The following is a 16,523-nucleotide window of genomic DNA, read 5'->3' as shown; positions in this document are numbered from 1 at the left end:
TGAAGTGTGTCAAAGAAAAAAAAAAGGATGACAGACAAAAACTTTTCATAATATATGTATTTAAATCAAACACAATTTAAATATATTATAGATTAAGTACACATACATGTCAGAAAACTGTAGTGGTACATAGTACCAAGAGTCTTTTCTGGTTCTTTTCCACGTCTTGGTAAGGCTCAAAACAAATTAAAAAAAAGGTTTAATTCACTGAAGCACACCTTCCAGTTGTAAAGTCTGGTCATCACTGACATTCGTTTCAGCGATGCATTTAAAAAAAAAAAAAAAAAAAAAAAAACAGCGATCACCATAAAAAAAGGACTAACATTAATATATGGGGTAAACCAGAAATCTACATATATATACTGTGTGTGTGTGTGTATATATATATATATATAACATTTAGGAAATGGAGTTTCGAGTTTTCCAACACAACTGGAGCACTTAAGTTCATTAGGGGAGTATTTCTTCTTCTATGCTCTGTAAAGATGCCAGGAGGTTCATACAGGAGGTCAGCCAGTCCAAGAACAAAAATTCAGCTCTCCGTCTGATTCATGGTCACATTTCCAGATGCTCTACAGTACGTAAAACGGCCAAAGTAAGACAGCTCACATCAGTGAACAGCAGACAAACTACTCCAGGCAGGCTGAGGGAAGCGATTTTCAAGCCTTAAATGCTTGACCCTTAAGAGAGAATTTCATCTAAAAACAAGGAATGGTTATAAAAGGTGTGGGGAGCTGCATCAAGAGGGAGTGAGGGTAATTCAGTCTTTTGTCACATCCTCCGCAGGTCCAAGACAGGACGCTTTCCTGACAGTATGGCTACAGCAATGCGGTGATTGCGGGCCTAGCATCACGCTGAACGTTTCCCTCATCAGGAGTGACTCGCTCCAGTCCGATGCAAGCGCTTGGCCAGCTACACGTGTACCTTTATAGTGTTATGGAGTTGGAAAGACTGGAACCATGGTGTACTTCAACTTTTTTCCATTAGCCCATGCGTGAACAATCACTCACCCAAGCTCACAGCTACACAAATACGTACAGACACATGGAGATTGGGGAGATGATAAAAGCCTTGTTCGTTCTCAGAGTAATTCAGTTCATTGTAAGGTGAACCCTGTGTACAGTTTGTCACTGGCTTGGCCAGCGTCTGCAGGGGGCGACAGTCCTTTCGTTCCTCAGTGGGGTCATAACTGCAAGCAGACAAAAGAAAACACTCAGAGAAGAGCTGTAATCATTTCACACATCACTGCACAGGGAACAGACTACCGACTGAGGTTTTGTACCTTGGTGGCCTTGCCGGGGCTGTCGTGGTTGGACTGGTGGACGACGTCATTGACAATCATCTTGGCAATCTGCCATGCCATCTCCTCCTGAGCCTTGATGGTGGGAGTCACAGCACAAACGACAATTCATTTCACCGCAGACTTTTGATGACATTCTGTCATAAATCATGTCATGGGCTGGTGTCACAAAGTGAACTTGAATACATGCAGTGGAGAGCCTTGCCATGCGCCTCAGACCACTGAATCATTTCTGAATATTGTAAACATCTTGTGGCCTCACCTCATCCGAGTTGCCTTGGACCCATTTCTTCATGGCTTGAGAAAACATGGAACCTAAATGAGAGCAGAGGGGAGGCTGAGTGAGTCAAAGGGACTGCATCAGCGAGCACAAGTCATAAAGGGATCTGAACACAGAAGGTGCTACAAACTGCAGGCTAATCTCACTTTCTCAAGGTGAGTTAATCCCGACACAGTCTTATATATTCTAGTCCAAGAGAAAGCATCCGTAGACATGATGAATAAAGATTCTGGATGTTGTTAGATCTAAAGAGGAGTGGAGGCTGTTTTTCTTCAAGGGAGATGTTGTTAAATATTTCAAAAGGCTTTGAGCTGTGAGGAGAACAGGGTTTATATTCATGGGCACAGAGCAGATGTTTGTCACTGCAAAGAGGATTGAGATCAAATATGACAGAGTGAGGGCAAAGACTCAGAGAGCATAATGAGACAGAGGGAGCCTAACAGGTAGAAGGGAGAGGGAAAATAGATCATGCCTTTGGATTTCTTCACGTCCGGCTCTGGCTCTGCCTCCCTGATAAACTGGCCCAACTCATTCACCTTCCCAAACGTCATCTTTCTGCGTGGACAGAGGAGAGGAGACGCATGAAGGCGGCAGAGAGAGCAAATGGGACAAAACTGAGCCTCGGGCACACACTACACAGACTACTACACAGGCTTTGTCTTTCAATAACACTCCCTTGAATTGTATTTGTACAGGATTTTTACAAAGCACGCTGATAAAACACTTTACGAGGGAGTCAATAAAATGCAGATACGAGCATTTCAACCCAAACGACAGTGGGGGCAATCAAAGGAACACAAAAGGAGAGAAACGTAAAAGTAACAGGTAACAAGGGAAATAATCGAAAATAGATGAGACAACACAATATATTTGAAAAGCACATTTTAAAGAGATGATTTCAAAAACAGCTTTAGCCAGTTTAAAGCATATTTGGTAGTTTAAAAATCACATTCTGTGTACTCTTTACATTTTTAAAAGCACACCTGTAGTTTCAGACTGATGTCTGATTTTCCAGGCAGCTGCTGGTTTCCAATCATTTCACTACATGCATACAGCAGGAGATTGTCTGTGTCAGATGCTGCTACTGGAAATACTCTGTGCAGGAGGCAGAGGACGGGCACTCATCTGTAATGATGACTGTTTTGGTGTTGACATCAATACTACGTGTATTTGGATGTATCCGTGATATCAGTGTCAGAGCGGAAAGCTATACAGGTAAACAGAAAAGAGCACGAAGCAGCTACGCTCGGTGCAACACCACTAATATCACCTGCCCTATTCACACACAGGCTCATTCAGACATTACACAGACTGTAGTAGTCTGGTTAAGGTCCAGTCCAACTCAGACATTTGCATTCACACATGCAGCTCATCTGGATAATGTCAGTGGAAGTTCAGGGTTGCAGTGTATGTGTGAATATAGCCACACTGGGGGATTTCCATGAACTCTATTTAATCACTTTCTCTCCCTTTACCCATTTGACAGCACAGGAACAGTAGACACACAAAGCTCACCCAGCATATGGCCGCTGGTACAAAGACTCTGGGTCCAAGTTGGCAACGTCCACCGTGATCGCCTCGTCAAAGTTTTTCAGGATCTTGATCGCTGCCTTTCTGGCACCTTGCTGTAGTGAAGATACCATGAATTAAATGTTTGGCGGAGTTACAGGTAACATTGTGTTCTTTCCTTTTCTCTATGATGACAACCGAATGACAGGAATGATAACAACCCTTTGGCATGAACAGAAATCTCGTCGTTATTCATGTAATGAGGCAGAGCAGGCCTAAATGTCAGCAGACGGAGCAACATCCCCACAGGGGCTGAGGGTGCGAGTTAAAGGTGGGGTCACCTGAGTCTGAGAGCCCTCGCTGGCATTTGAACCTGTACGGTCGTTGTCCGCGGGCCCGCCATGACCTGGAGTGCTGACATTCACAAACTCGTCTGCCCGCACTGAGTTGATGAGGTCACTCAGGTATTTGTAGTAAAGGTTGCTAGACAGGAAGCCTGGCATGTAGACCTGCACAAATGGAAGACATGGTGAACTCTGTTAGAGAATAATGAGCTCACTGATATATTTCTGGGCACAAGGTACAAAGGTTTGTTACTGACCTTTGTGTGCTAACAACAGTGTTCAGCTTTCATTTCATTAACGTAAGGCAGGTGCATTTGTCAGTGGTGTAATAGGACAAAACGTCAGTGACTTGCAACACAAAACCTTTAGGAGGATCTTATTCATTTCAAGAAAACGGCTCAAGCAGATTATTTCAAAATAAAATAATATATAATATATTTCATAATATAATAACACAAGTATTTCCTCACATAGTAAAAGAACATAAGATGCATAATGAAAAGGATGAGCCCTTAATGCTGCTGTTGGAGAATCTGACCTTCTCCATGGTCGTCCAGGCCTGTCTGAGTGGAGTGGTGAAACAGTCGGGGAGCGGCCCTCCCTCACGGCAGATATTCGACTCTATCTCCATCCGCACAGAGTCGCCAAAGCCCAGAGGGTTGGTGGCCTGGAGTGAGAAATACCTGGAGAGGGAACAGAGCAATAAACAACAGAGTTCAGATGAGGGCACCTACACGAAGGCTTTTATCAAAGCCCGAATGCAATACAGGAAACTTCAAGAATGTTATTGAAGAAACTGTATCTTTACACGAGGCTGTACCATCACCACATAGAAAGTGCAGAGGATGTTGGTTGGTATTGGAAAACAGCATGAAGCAGGTAGGCAGGATTATGTGTGAAAATAGTATAATTTATTAACAAAAATACAATAAAAACGAAAAACAGTGCATTCTCACAGCGAGCAGCCCGCTAGTCTCAGCCTTCTCAGCCTCACCTAACCGGAGCCTTCCATCTGCTCAGGTTACCATAGAGTGATCCACACTAACACAAAGCTTACAAAGAACGCACAATGACAAACACGTTTAAGAGGGTTTCTCAGTGGCTGCAGATAAATCCTCTGAAAAAAAAGACAGCTGCACTACAACTGTCAATGAAAGAAACTGCATGGAGAAACTGACCTTCACTGGAAGATTATGATATGATCGATTTGTAAAATACTGGAAGAATAAACTGCATACAGTAAATATGCCTTTAAGATGTAACCCATTACATATGTCATTAAAAGACCCTTTTCTTGCATAAGTACAAAGTATGTCAACTCATTACTTCCCAAAAATATCAATGAAAATAATGTATATGATCTAAACATAACTGTGATCACAGTGACACACATGCACAGCTTTGAGTGCACAGAACGTCATTCACTACAGAACGCTGGCGGCCCCCAGTCAGTCATTACTGAAGACAACCTAATGATGTACACCTGTCCTCACTATCCCTGATGAAGCAGAAGACCTGCTCTCTGATCTTCACGAGGCATTATCACAGCCGGGTTCTGTACCATGGAGCAAGACCTGCATCTGGCTCTCTGCTGGCTACCTGCTTCACTGCGTTCAGTATCAGTGATCCTGGATAACTGGCATCATGAAGCCGATCATCTGGCTCTGTTAACTCCGGGTTTTCCTATTCAGCCACGAGAGCATTCATGTGTGTAATAAGAATCTGTAGAAACACTAGAAATTATGTACAAATACTCAAAGTAAGGCTACAGATTAGTTTGGGAATGTGTTGTGAATCAAGCCAGTATTTTTTGTCTGATGATGAGCAAACTATTATAAATGTGTGAAGCACATAATAAAGTTCTCAGAGCGTTTCTGCTGCTGAAGCAGAGAGGAGAAGAAAAGCAGCGAACGCCTGATAAGGTCTATCTGATCGAAACGTCGCATTTGTAATCATGGGGACTAATTAACAGCGTGTGGATTATTTTCCTCATAAAAGAAAACAGTGGGTATAGTTTTTATTTCTAATTATCGTCACAAAGTCGCATCGTGCTTTTCTGAGCTGCAGTGACGGAATGAAAGTGTAAAAGCATCCACACAGTCAGGCACCCTGTTGGGAATAAAATAATCTTTGTGCAATTAAAATGCAGCTGTAATCGTCTTCATGTATTTAGTGTCAGACTGTCTGTCCCTCCTTTTGTTGGAGGCGCTGTTGTGAGTGTGGAAATGAAAAGTCGACTGATCTATAAAAATATCTATTGCTCTGCATTACTTGTCACTTTATTGTTAACTCTTTTGTCCATGGCGACATCCTAGAGGAACCAGCCATTTGTTTAAGATGACTGAAATGGATTAAATTGAAATGAAAAACTGAAATTAAGTGCCTTGAGACGTCGGATGTTGATAACATGCCACCACAGGCTCAGAGGGGAATAGCGCCAGCATATCATAACAAAATATTGGAATATGAACGAGTTTCGCCGCAGATTATGCGTTTATAGAGGCTGCGCATGGGTGCCCCGAGTACTCGCATGATACGGATATACGCGCCGCTCCTCTGGGGCTAATTTCTTCAAAACGACTCCAAATGCCACCAAAGTTGTCTGGGTGTCTAAATGGTCGTATTTAATGCTACAAATAAAGTCCAGGTTGTTAAAAACGAAAGTTATCCTTTAATATGTGGTGATTTCCAAGCATCAAGTCAAATCCATCCTTTTAACAGAAATAAGTGGGTGTCTTGGAGCACGAGAGGATTGCAACGAGGCCGAGCAGACACCTACTTGTCATAGAGGATCATGGCATCATTCTGAGCCTCCTGGCCGTCATACTGGCCCTTTTTAGCTGCTAGCTGGTTCTGGAAGTTGTCCGCCGCCAGCCAGAACTGCAGTACATTCATCGCCTCCTCCTTTTCCATGTACTGCAGAGAGAGAGACACAGAGCGCAGGACAACTCCACTGAAAGTCACTGTGGATTTTTGCAATATCCTCGTTGCAAAATTTACTGTCTGGCCTGTTTCCGTGCTGACACAGAAAATGTGATGTCCTGCTAAATGATCACTCTGACAACCTTTGCCCTTCTGAGTGTGTGGAGTTCTGGTGTGAACTGTCACTTTTGCATCATCATCATCATCAGCAGCAGATGGGGAGACTGTAATGGGAGCATCTATAGGGACTTTTTGACTTGTGTTATGTTTACTGTGTCCTCAGTTTCTTGCTACTCCGACAACAGAATTCCCCTCTAGAATAAACAAATAAACAAACAGAACCTGTTCTGCGGCAGCAGCAAGAGAGAACAAGTATATAATGAGGAGTCAAGAAGAGGCAGTTTGTGGGCGACGGGAACAAAAAAACAGGTTTAGTAGAATCAGTGTAAAAATGTGTTTGTAATGAGACGCCTCTAATAAGTCATGTTTTGGGAAGCGCTGGGCCCACTCACCTCAGAGAAGTAGAAGAGAGCTGACTCACAGAACAAGATGTCAGCCAGGAACACAGAGCCACTAGTCAACACTTCAATCTGGTATTTACAGAAATGATGGCTCCGCAGGAATTCACTAAAGTGCCTGGAAACGAAAGAGCAAGTCGGAGATGAATGCAGCCGCTGCAGCGGATGTCGAGGTGGTGAAATGACAAAGGAGGCTAGTTGCACTTTAATCTTTTCTGTCAAAACATGGCGGTGGGGAAACCTCGCTGTGTATTAACTCCCCTGGAAAATGAATAGAGAGGAACTCACTGTTGCTCCAAGATGGTGAAGACTACCGACTGTGCAATGACAAAGCAGTTTGGGTCCACCATGCCATCCTCGCCACATATCTTAGCTGCACAGAGGAAAGACAGGAGCATTGTTGCACTGGAGGATATCAATTTAACATGTTAAACTTCCAGTTTTTGTGATTGAAACCAGAGCACGTAAAATATGGTGCACAATTTTAAAAAATACAGTGAATTCCTTTTGGTAACGGCTGCATCTTACCAACTATGTCGTTTCTGATCTGTTCTGTGATGGGGATGGGCCTCACAGCGTCTGGAGAGATGTACTTGGTGAAGATGGTAACTGCATCTTTCTCTATACCTGAAAACACACACACACACACTAATAGCTGATCATCCAGTGATGCTACTGGACACACAGGACTGACGTTTTTTCCTCAGTGTATGTCACTGAAAGGACATGTACCATATGGTGCTTTCAATGTACCGTATGTCTTAAGACATGCCCATATGGTACATTGCAAGCATTATTGGTCACTATAACTGTACCTCCTGTAACTGTACCTCCTGCCTATACTGGCCGCAAAGAGACCCCCTCTTAAGCAAGTTTCATTTGATGAAAGGGGGACAAAATCCACAATTTTAAACTAATTTACAGAAAATCAGCCAAAGAAAGTGCTAATTCAATCTAGTTTCTAAATATTCCAAGCTGGGTACATCAAAATAAACTGTTGGTGGCACTAACTCTCCTCTCTGCTAATCTCTGCAGAGGAGGGTGAACAGGATTACCTAATCAAAAGAGTGCCAGTCAAACCTCTAACAGTGGAACCATGTGGGAGCATGATGGAGATCTAGCATTTAGAACTGTTTCATGTATTCATTTGAGGAAGGTTACAGTCTCCTCATAGCTACACACAGATCTGATGGTTTTGTTTGCAGCTATTTTCCGTCTCCTAAGGAAGCTTCAGTGCCGTTTTTAGAAGACATGCTTCATGTACGACATGATTTGTTCACTGAGGCTGTTTCCATCACATTCTGTGGCGCTTTATTTTTATCAATAGAACAAAATTGTCACCTCTACAGAGTGTTAAAACCTTCTTGCAATATAATTTTTAGAATTTCTCACATGGAAACTTAAAATATCAGCATATAAACAGTGGATGGAAATGCTCTTAATACCTCCCCATAAAGCTCTTTAGGCTTTCAAGAACGAAAACAACATTTTCCAGTATTTTAATAGGGGTGATGTGTCGACCAAAAAAGGTCGACTTTCTGCTAAATTCACTCAGGAGCAGTTACCCACTGAGTATGTAATAGATTAACACGAGACATATAAAGAGGAAAGGTTGTTTAAGTGACTCACCTTTCATGAGTTTGTCAGAGAGGTCTCGCAGGCTGCTGTTTGGCTGCACCTTGTAGGGCGTCCCCGTCCTGGAGGGCGCCTGCCTGCTTGGTGTTTCTGCTCGAGGGGTGCCGGGTCTCAGGCCTGCTTCTGCGCTGGAGGAGTCCCGCCGCTCTGACGGCACTGTAGGGCCTTGACTGCTACTGTCCTGGGCGAGGGCATTCGGAGTGTATTGGACAAGCTCCTGGAGCTCTGAGCCGCCTGAGGAGGCGGGGACGGGCTCGGCCAACGAGCTGTGTTTGACAGAGTTTAGGCTGTGCGCTCTGACCCGCGACCAGCTGGTTGAGCGGAAACTCTCAGCCTCCAGCCAGAACCGAACCAGGTGGTCAGCGCCCCGTAGTTCCATGAAATGCATATAGTGGGGTATCGCGACGTGGTCCCGAAGAACGTGGTCTACCGTCTTGGACAGCCGAGAGCGGGTCTCTTGGGGCTGATAGTTCACACTAGAATGACCTGGAACATACAAATGCACGTGCAATTCAGCAATCAACCGAGCAGAGGTAACTATAACGACAAAGACACATTTCAGACAGTGTCAACAGTGTATTTCTATCAACTGGAAAATTCTGAAATGTGTAAAGAAGGCAGCTAGAGTAAATAACAAAATACTTCTTAAACATTATGTCCAATTCTACATTGGAAGGTAATGCAATGTAAACTATTTTGAACATCATATTAACCCTGCATGTAAAACTGAATATAATTTATCTAAATTTTAAAGAATTCCTAAATTGTAAAAAGACAGCTGTCATCACACAATGAGGAAAAAACTGCAATAATAGATTTTAAGACATTTTGGGCATTTTTCAGTTCTTGTGGTTCAATTAGTGGGAATTCATGTTTGCAAGGCTGAGGCAGTTGTTTACTTGTGCATGTGGTGTAATTAAAGTGTCCATAATAGCAGGTCTAACATTACTGCAGACACTACGCAAGCTTTAGAGGAAGTCCCTGCATTCATATGAAAATAACATTTACACTGCCTTTAAGCACACCAAAGTATTCGACTTTAATAACAGACTGAGCTTAGTTTCTATTATTTACAGCTTTCAACTTTCAAACTAGAAGGAAGATAAAATGAGCAGTGTGTTGATGGGAGCTGCAACATGAGGTGAAAGATAAAAAGTGGATTTTCTGTGATCAGCACTCACATTTCACCAGAAAATTTGTTGCTGGCTGAAGGCTGACTTGAGCTGAATTTAAATTCCTGGTTGTATGTTTTGAAGTCTTGTGGACTTCCAGCTCTTTGTCAGTCTAAAGATGCCCTTAGACTATGTAAATTTCACAGATGATTTCACCCAGACAAACTTTTCGGAATCACACTTCAGCAGCATCCATGTGTGCTGTCCATGCAGCCATTCATGCGTGCACGAAGTGGTCGGCAATGACTTTGGTACCCGTAGCAACCTTTGACAGCCTCGAAACTCCCGCTATGTCCCAACACTGAAATAAATCTGATGCCTGAAGGGACGGCGTATTATCTGACTGCAAGATGTCTCAAACAGAGAGAGTCTGTTTGAATAGCACCCGCCATCCTGGGGACAACAAGCACAAATACACTCCCAGAAAACAAAGCAATAAAGAGAGCTTCTGAATTATGATCTGTAATCGTTGCTGTGGGTAGACTGAAGCATGGGCAGAAGCTTCCTGGAGTTGTGTTTGAAAACAAAACAGTGCTTCTCAATCAAGATTCTTCAGATTCTTCGGGATCACTCCGTCAAGGCCACCTTAATGCTGACAGCTGTTAAACCAGTGCAGCATCTGCGTCTGCACCACATCATCAACAAGCTTCATTTGCATATCTTTTCAGAGCCAAAGTCTTTTACAACATCCCGTAACATGCGCTACATTGGCTCTATACCCTTTGACCGGCTGTGAAAACAGAGCAGGAAAATCATATGATCATGTTCAACATTATGGCTCTCTCTGCCAGTCACCTCCTCCACTGGCCTCCTCTCTTAACTCTGACTAGCTCCTTTATGGCTTCCAGTCTCAGCTCTGGGTTGACCTGCCATGGCTGCCTCCGAGCCGTCACTGAAACTAACCCACCTCGCCTCTTTCAATCCTCCTCCCTCACTTCCTTCATTTTTTCTTCCTCCTGTTGAAACCACAGCCCAGAAGTCACCGCCACTGTTTCGTTCAGATGTTGTTGTCTGGGCTGCGGCACAGGTTCCTCCACCTCCGCCTGACTCACCCCAGCTAATCGCTATGCGCGCACAGTTCCTGTCACTGCCGTCACTCAGCATGTCAGCCACGCTACATATTCACCACCTCAAATATGGCATCCGGCGTAAAAACTGCATTCAGAGGTTAATTTTAGAGTACTTCTGATGAAAGGGAGGAGCTGCTTCTTCTCCATGTCACCATGTGAGGAGCCGTAAAGCCGGCGCTATCCTGACAGGTGAATGTAGGATTGTTTGCAACTTGCGTAACACAGTCTGCTATTTACACCAACTTAGTGATGCAAGAGTCACACTGAGGCATACTGCAGCTTTTGCACATTACCGTGAGAAACCAAACTATCCCAGTGAGGTTAAGCAGGAGCTAAATTTATAATCCCTTATGTTTGTTAATATGATAATTTCCACATCAGTATGTTGTGCTTTTATTCTTGTTCTGTAAACATGCTGTACTGAAAATATTTTCAGGCTGTGCATTCATACTGTTCTCCTTTCCTCTTGAAATATTGTTTCAGTAAATCTTACATGACAATCTATCAATTAATTTATCAATTAGTCGATTGGCAAACAACATTCAGCAACTATTTTGATAATTAAGTCACTTTACAAGCAGAAAAGCCAAATATTCTCTTTCTACAGCTTCTTAAATGTTGAGATTTGCTGCTTTTCTATAAATAATTTTTAATTGAAGGCGTACTCCTTTTGATCCTCTGCTCAGTATTGTTCACATTTGCTGTCGCAACAACCTAATTTCAGTTTAACCAAATCTGAGATGAATTAAAGGTTTTATTTAAATGTCTGGTTTGGGCCTCTATACGCTATCACTAAAAACAATATACAAACACATGAACGCAGGCTCTGTACCAAGATCTCCAAAGTGTGCAGCCTCCATGTGGCTCGGCTGCTTCTTGAGGATGGCGGTGCGACCGCGGGCAAACGAGTCCATGTTGGCGGAGATGGCGTTGATGGCAACATGGCTGGGCCCGGCAGCTTCCTGGATTGCATGGTGGTTCCTCAGTCCTAGTGATGGAGAGTGAGGGCTGGCTGGAGCTGTGGGAGGATGACAGAAAATAAGCAAAAGAAAAAAAACGAAGAAGAAAAGAACAATGATATCAAAGTCCTGAGTGCATGACATCAGTGTGACTTGTAGAAAAAGGCCTTTTTAAAGGAGGCTTTTGAAAGAGCTCACAGTAAGTGTACAGAGGCCTCAGGGTGTTTGAGAAGACAGGCTCCTCACTGTTTGTCTGACTGTGAGCAGTCTGTTTCACTTAGTAGCTCGAGGAGAAAATGTTGGTGCTTCTGACAATACAGCCAGCAATGATTACACATAGTAAGATCAAGCAAAGAGCTATTTGAATCACTTCCATACAAACGCTAATCTCAGTTCTGAGAGCATGAGCGCACGCTATCATCTACAATACATCTCAAAGTGGCCACGGGTCAACAAATGCATCACAAATAACCACAACAGCCAACATTAAAACACCCTTTTCTGTAGCGTTTTTGTGTAAAGCATATAAAGCATTTTCAATTCAACATGTGGGACACTTTCATAATCTCACAGAGGTGATGATGAACTCACCTCTATTGACTTTCGCATCAGTCACTCTCTCAGGTTCTTTGCTTTTGGCTGTGGGCAGAAAGATGAGAGCGGGTTTGTAACTGGAGAAGCAGACAGCATTTTCATTCACAATACAGGCGAGACCAGCCAGCAGAAGAATATAAATAAATAAAATCACGCATTGAGGGGTGATGTAAAGGGCCGGTGTGGTGTCACCGGAAAGACTGGAACACACTATCTAGTTACAGAATGACATAGTGAGAAAATGTCTTGATTAGCGACTATGAATAGCTACACTATGCAAACAAATAATTTACTGCAGACCTGCTTCCTTGCCGTGTTGACAGATGAGGAGATGGATAAGGAAGCTGTGTTCTGACATGTGAAAGCCCCCTCAGTCCTGTACATTACATGGTAAGCAGGACTGAGAGGGCTTTTATACTGGACATCAGCATTAAGAGTCCTTTCTAAGATTTGTGACCTTGGTTTATCAGCTCTGGTGGCTCCCAGCAGCGTAAAGACAGATTTTACTGAAGTCGAGGGGAGTTAAATTACTGACAGTTTACCCTACAAGAGTTGCATATTGTCTGTAAAATAAAAAAAACAACAAAAAAAACCCCACACAATATCATAACTTAGTGGATATGTTCCAATCACACAGCCTAATGCAAAAGGATTTAACACTACAAATATTTGACAGCGCTCCTAAGCTCTGTGGCTACCTGTCAAATAAAAAATGAAATATGTAGCCTGCAGTGGAATGAGTGCACAGTTGAAGACATGGTGGCAAGCACTCATCAGAGTGACTCACCATTCACATCTTCACATTAGGCTGTTGCTGCGAAAAGAAGTCAGGCCAGGTATCAATTTCAAGCACCGACATTAGAAAATGGAGCGAGAGGCCGAGGCGAGCGGTGCAGAAGATGTTCTTTCAGAGCTGTTTGGGAATGCGCGTGTCAGAGTGGAGTTGGCACTGATAGGCTGTCTGTCACGGCGAAGAAGAGTCGTGACTTTTGAAAAGTCTGAGCTCCAACAAGCTTCGCTGTACTGAACTGAAACATGGTGCAAATAACACCAGATGTCTTTGCTCTAAACAAACATTTAAAGGCCCGTGATGATGTTGAAGGGGGCTGATATGAAGGGAATTAAGGACAAGTGACTAAAACTGATGAGAACTTGTATTATAAATGATCTAAGAGCACAACAATTCCACATTAGCGCGATAATTTGTCTTCAGTAAAAACTTTGCCTGGACATTTTAGCCATGCCTACACAAGGAACACACTGGCTTCCTGTCAGCCGTCCTGTTTCAGAGCACTGGAAGTGCACTCGCTCTAATATTTCCTCATTTCAGAGACCTGCTGTGTCAGCTGCTTTCACCACTGTGGCATGTGAGAGAAAACCCACAAATCTCACTCTTGAAGATGAACAACCAGTTTGCTAGTTGAGACGGTGAAGTTACTGTGCCGATTTCCCAAATAAACACAAGCAGATGTCAGCTGAAATCCTTTTCACAATCACTGCCTCGCCATTCTGTCCGATGCCTTTTGTGGATTTTCTACCAAGACACTGAGATACACTTGTCGGAAGAAACCTGTCTCGGGGAGAAGGCTGTTGTCATCTAGTTGAGATGGTGTAATAAGAAAATATAGCACTTCTCCTTTAAATACACTTGGTTTCCAACGTGTTGGTGGTCTAAGACAATAGCCCTCCTAATTTAATCAAGGTTAGAATGTTCAGATTTGTTGATATCGGTTTAGAGAGGTGCTGATTTAACCTTATGGTCATTATGGAGGCTGTAGCCTGCGATGCTGTTAAACTCTGTTGTGTTATACTGAGTGGTATCTCTGATATATAGTCCAACCTAATTGATGTAAATGAGGTGGCAAAAACGTAAGACAAACTTGTCAGTGGGATGCAACTACAGCCTTCAAAATGACCATGAAGTTGAACCAGTGTCTCAGTTTCGACAAAAACTGATTACAACCCTCATGAAGGTGGGAGTTATCACTGAGCTGAGATATTAGACTGCATTGGTTTTAGCTTGGTGTATCTGATAAACGATGAGTGTAACACTGGGGCAGCACAGTTTAACCACACTACTGTGTATTTTGCACCACCAGCCTTCTTGAGTTGCAGCAGCTCAATACAGATCAAGGTAAGGACGTAAAACATATTATGCTGATAAATAATGTCCTATTTCTGCAACACAATATGTACCCCATTCAATGACCATTCTTTTGCTTGGTAGCCTAAAGTATAGGGGTTTAACCGGAAGTAATGCCTGCTGGCCTGTTGTGGTTTCTGACCAACACTGCTGAAAGATCTAATTCAATCACATCCTTCCCCTTAACGCAGAGTGATGCTGACCATTTCGCGGTCAAACGTTTCTTAATTAAGACTAACTACACACATTTTCTTTATGATGTCTCACAACTCGGATTCGGATACAACGGGCTATTATTAGCCCTTATCATATTTCTGGTTAAGGCTTTAGGAAATGATAAGGCTAGCTAGCTGACATAGCACAGGTCGACACTTGTGTCAAGTGGCGGCTATCACAGATAATAGTGCTCAACGGGAGTCTTTAACATTAGGAAGCAGTATTTTACGCATACATAATCACAGTGTTGTGTCTAAGGGCATACCGCTGACAGCTCCCTGCCTGGGATTTATCGCGACCCGGGCTTACAGTAGGTTAGATAAGGCAGGGAGGACAGAGAGGCCACCGCTAAGCTAACCATGTCACTGCAGTGAGCAGCGGCAGCAGGAAGAAAGATTTCCACAAGTACCACGGTGTCTCTGGCCAGTGTGTATGCAGCCGCACCACATTCGCTACATGATATCGGGGACCACTCTCCCCTCGGCGGACTCTCTCTGCTGCTAGCTACCGTTGACGTTGCAGCCCTCAGAGCGAGCTTCCTCACCTTTCCTCTTGAAAAACGACATGACGGGTTTCAAACTCTGGACGTTTCCTCAGCTCACTGACATCATCCCGTGGATTCGCGGGTCCCTTCATTCAAATGCATCTGTTCCGTACACTCCTGGGGTGGAAATGGGATGATATCGCAGCCCCGGTGAGTGCTGTCAAATTACAATTTTCTCCAAATCCATACCCAGTTGCGCGGCCATATTGTCAATAAACGTCTTACTTCCGGGCTGGTGCGGCAGCAGCATTGTGGGAAATGATGTGTTACCAGCTCCGGCCAGAAGATGGCAGTGATTCTATATGTACCACTCAAAAATGATCTCGTGAGGTAATGTCGTTTCTGCAATTTAATCTAAACATTGAAAAATGGATTTGATTAATTTAATCATCAGGTTGGCAATATATCACAAAGCTAAAACAAAAGGACAAAAGAGTCTTTATTATTAATATATACTTAATGAAACCAAACAGTACATTGATGTTATAATCTTCTTGGCCTCTTTCGTTGACAATGACTATATATAAAGTTGAAAAAAAAATCTAAAGCCAGCCTTCGAATAAAACACTTTCCATGCATATATATATATATATAGGATATGTTTTCATCTTGGGACATTTTAATAACCACTGATGTAAAATTCAAAGGTCAGAACAGCTTTCATCATAGCAATGATAACATGTAATATTACTGCTGCTAACTCAATTCTATTTTAAACAACTGTACCACATATTAATGTTTTGTTTTCTATAACCTACTGTAATTTCTCAACACCAGAGTTCATATTTTGTATTTTTTGGATGAATTTTGCTAAAGGGGAACACATGTGCCAGATGGGGTTTATATTGTCCTCTTAACAAACGTGAGCCAGAAGTCAGAATGATAAACATAAATGTGTGGGTTTGTGAGTGAGCCTTTAATGCAGTACTTCAGATGTCAGATATTGTTCCGCCAGTGTAGACGTGATCATTTCTCAGTGGAAAAAACTTCACTTGGAAGCACGTTGTGTCCAGTGTTGACACTCAGCCTGCTGGCTCTCATAATCATTTGAAACAGAAGTTCAAACCAGAATGAGGGTCACAGTCACACAGGCTTACAAATGTAGCCTCTGTTGTAGCCTCACAGGTGTCTTCACTACTAGCTGATTAGACATCTGCTATCACACCTCAACAAATGCAACTGTGAGATATGTGAGTATGATATCAAGCCGTCACTTTTCTGCATTCACTCCCCCTGCCCTGAAAAGATGCCTAATCAAGCAAGTAAGAGACAACACCTGCGTATGTTTGTGTGTGTGGGGCAGTCTGTTTTGCACAT

At 43.0% G+C, this 16,523-nt stretch overlaps 1 protein-coding gene across 1 annotated transcript; it reads right to left on the bottom strand.

The window, feature by feature from the left end:
* Positions 1–39: 39 nt before the first annotated feature.
* Positions 40–15,412, bottom strand: akap10 (A kinase (PRKA) anchor protein 10). The gene is made up of 15 exons (XM_041952128.1): positions 15,207–15,412; positions 12,301–12,348; positions 11,583–11,768; positions 8,503–8,994; positions 7,402–7,500; positions 7,162–7,246; positions 6,868–6,991; positions 6,213–6,349; positions 3,972–4,116; positions 3,431–3,598; positions 3,096–3,205; positions 2,053–2,135; positions 1,563–1,615; positions 1,283–1,375; positions 40–1,189 (listed from the first exon to the last, which is right to left on the bottom strand). Exons 1-15 carry the CDS (start codon positions 15,226–15,228, stop codon positions 1,184–1,186), a joined length of 1,851 nt encoding a protein of 616 aa, XP_041808062.1. The 5' UTR covers positions 15,229–15,412; the 3' UTR covers positions 40–1,183.
* Between the last annotated feature and the right edge of the window lie 1,111 nt (positions 15,413–16,523).

This window comes from Chelmon rostratus, chromosome 14, assembly GCF_017976325.1.
Source record: "Chelmon rostratus isolate fCheRos1 chromosome 14, fCheRos1.pri, whole genome shotgun sequence".
Classification (NCBI taxonomy): domain Eukaryota; kingdom Metazoa; phylum Chordata; class Actinopteri; order Chaetodontiformes; family Chaetodontidae; genus Chelmon; species Chelmon rostratus.
The sequence above is the reverse complement of the archived record's forward strand: the minus strand, read 5'-3'. Positions and strand labels throughout refer to the sequence as shown.

What these genes read in the sequence shown, in the direction of transcription:
- akap10 (XM_041952128.1), bottom strand. Translation starts at nt 15,228, where the DNA reads ATGTCGTTTTTCAAGAGGAAAG. An exon ending in TGCACACTTTGGAGATCTTG is followed by an intron (nt 8,995 to 11,582) that starts GTACAGAGCCTG and finishes TGTATGTTCCAG; the next exon opens with GTCATTCTAGTGTGAACTAT. An exon ending in TCCAAGGCAACTCGGATGAG is followed by an intron (nt 1,376 to 1,562) that starts GTGAGGCCACAA and finishes CCCACCATCAAG; the next exon opens with GCTCAGGAGGAGATGGCATG.